Here is a 9,123-nt window from a genome sequence, read left to right as displayed (position 1 = left end):
CACTGCCCACCTGAGAGGCACACAGCCCACCTGAGAGGCAAACAGCCCACCTGAGAGGCACACAGCCCATCTGAGAGGCACACAGCCCACCTGAGAGTCGCACAGCCCACCTGAGAGTCGCACCGCCTGCCTGAGAGTCACTTAGCCCACCTGAGAGGCACACAGCCCATCGGATAGTTGCATAGCCCACCTGAGAGGTGCACAGCCCACCTGAGAGGCGCACAGCACATCTGAGAGCCCGCACATCCTCCTGAGAGCCCGCACAGGCCACCTGCAGACATCAGGGTGCCAACCCAGAAGAACACAGAGTATGTAGCTCCATATTATTTTGTACTGCTGTATAATGTATTGCTGTATAATGTATTGCTGTATAATGTATTGCTGTATAATGTATTGCTGTATAATGTATTGCTGTATAATGTATTGCTGTAGTCCTCTATAGACGGTCTCCTTACTCCCTCTCTCAGCTTTCACTACTTGCTCTTTCTCCTGGCTGCCTCTTCTCTATATCCACCAACAACAAAAATTGCTAGAGTGTTCGGGTTTTACTTGAAGAAAAAGTGGCAACCCTACTTGTAAGGCCTCATGGGATGTGTAGTTGCACCACAGCTGGGGGGCCAGAGTTTACCTACCCCTGTTCTAGATGCTGCCAAAACAGCCCAGGCTGCACGTAAGGGCACATATAACCAGGCACGTGTAGACTTTCCCACCACGGTTACCACACGCCTGTTATAGTGCACAATACTAGTACATGATCACACACACATATACTGTATACAACAATACGTTTTTCTATCCATTTATAATAATGGATAGGAAATAATGGATCATTTATAGAAATAATCAGGATTTGTACCTTTCCATTAACCGTTCGACTACTTTTTTTCTATCTTGGAGCTCCAAGATGACATCTGATGTTATTTCTTTCATTTCCAGTAATTAGGAAGATAACACAAGCAGTTGCTTGTGTCTGCTTGTTTTGTTCCTTTCGTTACAGTTAAGAATTCGGCCATAGCTCACAATACTTATTAATCAAAATCGAAACAAGTGACTGAGATGTGTCAGATGGTATTTTTATGGCTTGCTTCAGTCATCGGAGGAATGTGAGATTTTGCAGCACTGACAAATGTGACGGCTGTGCCATAGCATGGCAGTTACTGGGAGGTGGGTGCACAGCAGCTGGTAGCATTCCTGGCATAGCAAAAGCACCCAGGACACTCCCTGTTCTGACTGCTGCCGGATGGGGAGATTGTGGGGGCTTTTCAGAATTCCAAGAGGATGAAACTAGAGACACTTGCCTGCCCAGACCGCAGCTCTGAGACCAAGACATGACTGAAATCTTTACATCCTGAGTACTGGAGATATATATATATATATATACACAGGGGAAACTCGAATAATTAGAATATCGTGCAAAGTTCATTTATTTCACTAATGCAACTTAAAAGGTGAAACTAATATATGAGATAGACTCATTACATGCAAAGCAAGATAATTCAAGCCGTGATTTGTCATCATTGTGATGATTATGGCTTACAGCTCATGGAAACCCCAAGAACCCCAAATCCACAACCTCAGAAAAGTAGATTATTACATGCAATCAATAAAACAAGGATTGTACATAGAACAATATCGGACCTCTGAAAAGTACAAGCATGCATATGTACTCAGTACTTGGTTTGGGCCCCTTTTGCAGCACTTACTGCAATTACTTTTGCACGATATTCTAATTATTCGAGTTTCGCCTGTATATATACCGTTCTCATGTAAGTTTTCAAATGTACAAAAAAAATTGAAATAGCGATAACATATATCTTTATTTGTCCCCTCATTTTAGCAGTTTAGTGTATTGACCGCCATTGACAGTCACCTTCGGATAATGCAAATTGCATTTTAGAAGAGACACACTTCGGTAACAGATTGCTTCCTGGGTCCAGGAGCCAAAACAAGCATGCAGCCAGTAATGTCAGGACACTAAACATGTTTCAAGTGACTCAGAACATATTGTACTGAAAAGAAGTGGAATAAGCAGGATTGCAGGATTGTGAATCGAAGCACCACCCTCCAGGTAATAGTTCAGATACATCTTTATTCGGTATGGGGTTAAGGGGACAGTATAGAAATAGCCAACACATTTTGGGGGCTCATACAAATACCCCCTTCTTTAGAGCTTACTAAGGGAGATCATGTAAAGGAGTGTGGTGCTTCTATTCATGATCCTGCAACCAGAAAGTATTGTAGGCACTGGATTGGCATGACAGCCAGCGAATTAGCATTTCAGAGGAAGAAGTAAGCAATGGCAGTCTACATATTTCTCTTAGTCCAGTTTTTACTTAAACCTGTCTACAGACACTCACAGACAGGTGGTAATGCCTAGCTGCCTACGAGGACATCCTCTAATAATTAAAATATCATTTGTAAACCAGTACGCACACAGGACAGAATAGATGAATGTTTTTAAGATGAACCATGTAGACCAGGGGTAGGCAACCTCGGCACTCCAGTTGTGGTGAACCTACAATTCCTATCATACCTCTGCCTCTGGGAGTCATGCCTGAGGTTGTCAGTGTTGCAATGCCTCATGGGAGTTGTAGTTCTACAACAGCTGGAGGGCCAATGTTGCCTACCCCTGATGTAGACCATAGAAACCAAGCAGATTCTTCCTCCAAATAATAAGTGGGACACACAGACAGCTCTACTTTCTGACACTTTTCTACACACAGTAATGGGAAGATATCAATACAGATATTGTGAATATTCTCATATAGCGATTGTACGTTTACAGAACTTCCGCACATACTGCCAGAGCTGTCACTGTTTACATTTTCTGTTTTTTTAATTTATCAGTAGTCACACACCATTTAGGTCCCCGCACAGCAATGCAGTGCACTGTTGTGTAGTGACATACTGCATTTTTCCACAGCATTGAGAAACCAAACTGTGCAATGAAACCAAAGTGTTTCATTGCACAGAAGTATACACAGATTAAACAAGGAATCTAATTCAACAACTCTGCCTCTATTTGTGTATTCTCCAGTTTTATTTATTATTATTTGTGTTTATAGACATCACACATATATTTAGATAGCTTTGCTGTTTGTAAGGCTACATTCACACTATGCGATTTGGGATTCCTATGGCAGGAACCTATGGATTACTGAAGCAGGAATCCCAGTTCTCCCGTTTACATGCGGCCGCTGTCTGTCACCCATTCAAGTTAACAAATGGGTGACAGCAGCCACATCTGAACTCTGCATTTAATCGTATGTGATACAAATACATGCATTTGGAAGAGATCACTGTCCCTGGTCACATCTATCCGATTCATAGACAAAGCGTGGTGGATTGGATGTGATTTATGAAGACAGCGCTCCATGTTTTCTCTAGCTTTTCTCTATTATTATTTTAGTTTATAAACACCACACATATTTTAATAGTTATCCTGTCTGTACAATTCATAGACAAAGCTTGGTGGATTGAATGTGATTTATGAAGACAGCGCTCCCTGTTTTCTCTAGCTTTTCTCTATTATTATTTTAGTTTATAAACATCACACATATTTTAATAGTTATCCTGCCTGTAGAATTCATAGACAACGCTTGGTGGATTGGATGTGATTTATGAAGACAGGGCTAAGCACATTGTCTGCATTCTGCCAGCTCAGTCATGTTTTAGGTATCCAGTTGTGAATAAAATCCTAATCGCTGGACGGAAAACTACAAAAGGAAACCCCTGAGTTCCAATCAGCACTGTGAAGAGACCAGGATACACTGATATAAGTGACATCCAGTGTGATCATACATTAGAATTCAGGATCTGTGCTATCTAAACACATGAGAATGAAATCCTTGTATGGACTTTTTAATGTCAGGAACAGGAAACACACTTTTGGCTCAGAATTGCAGAGCAGTTCTGACAGACACACCCAATCAAGGAAAAATCTGAAGTTTTCTGAATCTCTGTACAGCCATCTACTGCTTCCCCATGTCCTCAGCACTGATTTAAGAGTATAATTCAGCAGTGGTAATACAAACTAATCATCTACAGCAGATTTCCTGATCTTTGAAATAAATGTAGATCAGGGTGCTGCTATAGAAGAAAGTGACAGGTGGTAACAATGTCTTTGTTTACCTTGGTTCCGATCTGGTTTCCACATTGGCCAGCCTGGATGTGCACGATCTCCCTCATGGTGTCTGCCTGTAGCCTGGGTCTGCACCGTTATTACACTGTACAGATGAGATCTGTGGATGACTTCAGTCTGATCCTCCCTTCTTTTGGGATAACTCCAGCCAGAACACAGCCTGGGTGCAGCCTACACTGGGCTGGAGCTGGGGGGGGCTGAGTCACAGCAGTGGGCAGGGCTGTGCCTGTTATCACACAATGCCTACATTCCACATTATGTCAGCTTTCTACAAAGAATCATCACTGATCTCTGAAGAATTCAATCATATATTAAAAGGGACATGAGCGTAGAAGTAAACTCCTTTCTGGCTGTTAAAGCTTTGCATAGTATTCTTTGGCTGAAAGATACATCTCCACACCCCACATATGGGGAATGAACCTTGTAATATCATATGACAGCTGGGTCATGGCATACTTCCTCTCTGACTGTTCATGTACAATAGTACACATGTGAATAATGCATGCACAAGTGCTGGGAATATTAGTATTTTTAGCACAGATCAGCCTTACTTAACCTTTTTACCTAGAAGTAACCCTTGATACATTTTGCAGGTCTGCTAAAAATAACTATGCCTAGAGTTTGGGGTACATCAGCATGATCACCAAGTGCCCATTCACACTATAGGCAGTGGGTGGTGTTTCTCAGTCATTTATTTATTATATTTATTACAAGTATTTATAAAGCGCCGACAATTTACACAGCGCACATACACATCAGTCCCTGCCCTCAATGAGCTTACAATCTAATGTCCCTATTTCACATACATGCAGGGTCAATTTAGACAGGAGAAAATTAACCTTCCAGCATACATTTGGAGTGTGGGAGGAAACCCATGCAAGCACAGGGAGAACATGCAAAACTTGCAGCTAGTTTCCTGACTAGGTATCTAACCGGGGACCCCCACCGCTGAAGGCTGAGGTGCTAACACTAAGCCACTGTGCCACTCCAGTCATTGCCAGAATGCATAGAAAACAATTGTTTTCTGTGTGTCCAGTTCCCATCACACCACAGGTGTGACATGACATGCTGCGTTTTTTCACAGTGCAGTGGACCGCACCGTAGGTCACTGCACCGCTGTACACCACCCTGCTAAACAGAGTGTACACTCCAAATAAAGTTTTAAAAAGTAAAAAAGTTTTAAAAAGAGAGAGTGCACCATAACGCCCACCCACTAGCGCATCCACTAAAACTAAGCATTTAGCGGGCAGGTTAGTGTGAGTGGGCCCTAAATTGTAATTGGCATTGGAGAGAGCTTATACAGCAGTTCAAGTGCTATAGGTTTTACTACATGTGAGTCTTTTATCTACAGTATTTAAAATAAAGCTGATTTCAAATATATTACACTATGAGCCGCTGCTAACATTTGTTCTGATTGCTGTTACTGTTGCATATGAGAATTTGCAATATGATGAACCAGTTGAGGAGGAGGAATGTATAAGGATCCTTGGAGAGTGGAGAGGGTAAGGAGTGAGTTATATACAGCCAGGAAGGAGAGGAGGAGCGGAGTGTTATTATATGAAGGTTTATGTGACAGTCTATAACTTTGGTGGTAAACATCATCTGGTGAGTGTGGAGAGATTCTTTGGATATCGGGCACGTTGGTGGTTAATTAAAAGGAGCACGGAAGACACATATAATTGTGGAATATCACTGGACATTGGGAATAAGAGGAGGATTAATGAATGGACTCTGTAAAAAAAATAATTATGTCCAATATGTAATGTGTGATTTACTGTGCCTCAGTTATGTCAATGATTGATATAAATAGTTATGTAACTCTAGAAATGTATTTATTAGTGGAGCACTTGATGTGTTTTTTGCAAATTGACTAGTGAAAACGCAGTGCACTGTTGGATATATATTGTTTTTTGGTGGCATGGTACACTTGTAGCACAGCAGCTGATATTAATTAGATCAGGGGTAGCCAAACTGCGGCCCTCCAGCTGTGGTGGAACTACAAATCCCATGAGTCATTGCAAGATTCTAACAGCCAGACATGACTCCCAGAGAGAGATGCATCATATGATTTGTAGTTTCACCACAGCTGGAGGGCCGGAGTTTGGCTACCCCTGACTTAGATGAATAGGGTTTGAGTGCAAATTATTTGATTACCACCTACATCGCAAGGGCCCATTCACACTAGTCTTCATTTGTTTTATATACAGTATAAAGGTGCCCATACACTGTACGATTATCGTACGAGAATCGCGGGAAATCCCGCGATCGTACGATAATCACAAAGTGTATGGAAGGCGTGCGACCATTTCTACTGTACGGTCGCACGTCTTCCGTCGAACAAGCAGGCTTGCTTGTTCGGGTTAGTGGCCTGCTTGTTCGACAACTGCCGAACGGGCTGGTGTGCGCATGTACACACTGCCCGTTTGCAGTGATCGGAAGATTTCCATGATCGCAAGTACGATCTGCCTGTCCAAGATGGGCAGATCGTACGAGCTTTTAATAAGCTTACGACCATCGCAAGACAAAAGTCTTGCAATGGTCGTAAGGTGTATGGGCACCTTAAGAATAATCACAATGTCATACTGTAACTAGCATTTCTGACACCCTGGACAGATCATTTTTTACAACCTCCTACTCTGCACAACAATGTGTTTGGTGATATCCTGAAAGTAAATGAATCATAATACCAGCAAAGAAATGCAGACAGTAAAAATTGTGGTGTTTTGTTAATATTAGTGGCCCGAGTATAAGTGCTCCCTTGCATAGTTCAGTATTTAAGGGGGAATGGGGATGAGGCCTGGACTACAAACTTTCTCTATTCAAATAGTAGCAATATATGGAAATGATGGCTCAGTTTTGTCAGCTCTTTAGAAAACAGGGGTCCTCCAAGGGGGGGGGGGGCGTGCTAAACACACACAATGATGATGTTTAAAATTAACCATCATTGTTCATTTGTCTACACAGTATTTTTATTAGTTGTTTTATGTAATATATCTCTTTGTAGTCCTGATGAAGGGAGATGTCTGACCCCTGAGGTGGATTGGTTGTGTGTATCTTTTTCTTGTCATTTCTGAAGCCAATAAAGTTTTTGGACTCTTCAGATGATTGCCTGGTGCTTTTGTTGGTCTTCATGCTTCCATTCACATGGATTTCCCTTGCATTGTTGGGCAATGTAGGCAAGAGAACAATTCACCATTGCTCACTGTGCAAGGAACCCCTCGCAACACCAGGAGACCACTATGGTTTCACGAATCCCTGGTTGAGAAAGGCTGGTATAGATATTAATGCCATCATAGGAATATATTTAGAGACCTGGGGGCTCAATTCACAAAGCTTTAAAGCAACTCTGTCATTGAATAAAACTGCTAATATTTGTACAAAGAAGAAATACATGTGTAGCTGCCTTTGTAATGAAGATAAATTGCCCCCCAAAAGACTTCAAGAACCGGTATGGCCAGGTGCCAGTCTGTAAGTTCTGTGGTTCTGGCTGACAACCCCCATGTCACTACAGGATACAGTTTTGACGTAGGCCTCCTCTTGGTCTCCAAATGCAAAAGGCATCCTCACCAGCCACCATGAAATGGCAAAGGGTTCCAAGGAGGTAGACTAGAGTTGAACCATAGAAACTGTGGCTGATATTTTGCATAATAGGTTTCTCTGGGGTTTGGCAATTCTGTTATGCTTTAAAGATTATTTAGAGATGCAAGCAGTGGGAACCTGGGACTATTTTACAAGGTAAGGTGAACCTGTACGTTTACTTTAAAATGCCCTGCACAGAATACCTTAGTAGGACTCAATCCCCACTTTCTAGACGTTCCAACAAGGGTTACCACTGTACCAGATTATAATAGATTCATAGCTGAGATCAAAAAAGAGACAGGAGTTGACACCTATAATTTGGAATTAGTCACATGTGGATGTTAGAAATATAATCTGATATTAATCCAATTATGTAGATATTACTGTATAGCAAGCTCTTTACTTTGAAGAAAACAATGTTAAAGAATGTAAGTAATGTCTATTGTCTGTGAGTGTTATGTGAAGTTTTCTACAAAGATCTTCCCTATGAACAGGCTGAAACCATATTACAATTAGAATGAACAGTCATATAACATAAAGAGGATATTGTACTAAAGCGGGTGATCCTCTTAGATGGAGACATTTCTCTAGTGGGTGTAGATGAAACCAAAGTCATATAATTGTACACAAGCATGAATAGGATTATTATTAATATGCTGCCGGTTCTCAGCTAAATTGTTTACATTAGAACGTACACACCATAAAGCTTTGTGTTGCTGTGCGTATGACAAAGAACAGATCTTATGAAAATTTATAAGAAGATAACAGGATGAGACGAGCAGGGGTTGGCATCTATTGTGTCAGCAGAAATTAGTATTATAAATAGCAGTGCAGATATGTTGTATCTGTAGTTAAAACATATATTAATGTAGAACCTCACAAAATGCAGGACTGTCCACTCCACACACAGGGCTGTCCACCCCACACAACTTTGACCTAGTAATCTGTGTTACTGTTTCTAACTGGCTTCTTGTCAATGGAAACCACCAGTTGTACTGCCTGGACTATGTATCCCATGTGCATTTCTGCCAGCTGTTTTCCTGCTGTCATTTTGATCATGTAATGGATCTCTGGGCACAAAGCTGGAGTGTTCTTCCTCTTTATATACCCCCTTTACATTACCATTTCAGTATGCACCAAGTGCTACTGTGAATGTCTGTCATATCAACCATTCATACTAACTATCATTTCAATAATTTCTCTAGTGCTATTATATCCAGCAATACAGAATACATGATAACAATTACCATCAGTCCTTGCCCTCAAAAGAGTTTACAATCTAATGTCCCTAAAACAGACTTACAGAGACAGTTTACATGAAATCTTCCATGGAAGTTAGATAATCTACAATTATAGTGTAGGAAAAAACCAAAGCACTTGGAGGAAATCGCAAAAAAAAGTGT

The 9,123-nt window shown here is 41.3% G+C and overlaps 1 protein-coding gene across 5 annotated transcripts in view; it reads right to left on the bottom strand.

Annotated features, from left to right (window-relative positions):
- The window catches only part of TUBB6 (tubulin beta 6 class V), a 22,887-nt gene extending 18,587 nt beyond the window's left edge, over positions 1-4,300 (bottom strand). For all 5 annotated transcript variants that reach the window (XM_018556852.1, XM_018556855.1, XM_018556856.1 and 2 more), the window contains exon 1: positions 4,132-4,300. In XM_018556852.1, the coding sequence (XP_018412354.1) occupies positions 4,132-4,188 (57 nt within the window). In that variant the 5' untranslated portion in view covers positions 4,189-4,300. The remainder of the gene's footprint in view (positions 1-4,131) is intronic.
- Between the last annotated feature and the right edge of the window lie 4,823 nt (positions 4,301-9,123).

The sequence above is a fragment of the Nanorana parkeri genome, unplaced genomic scaffold, assembly GCF_000935625.1.
Source record: "Nanorana parkeri isolate BGI_ZX_2015 unplaced genomic scaffold, ASM93562v1 scaffold255, whole genome shotgun sequence".
Taxonomy (NCBI): Eukaryota; Metazoa; Chordata; class Amphibia; order Anura; family Dicroglossidae; genus Nanorana; species Nanorana parkeri.
The sequence above is the reverse complement of the archived record's forward strand: the minus strand, read 5'-3'. Positions and strand labels throughout refer to the sequence as shown.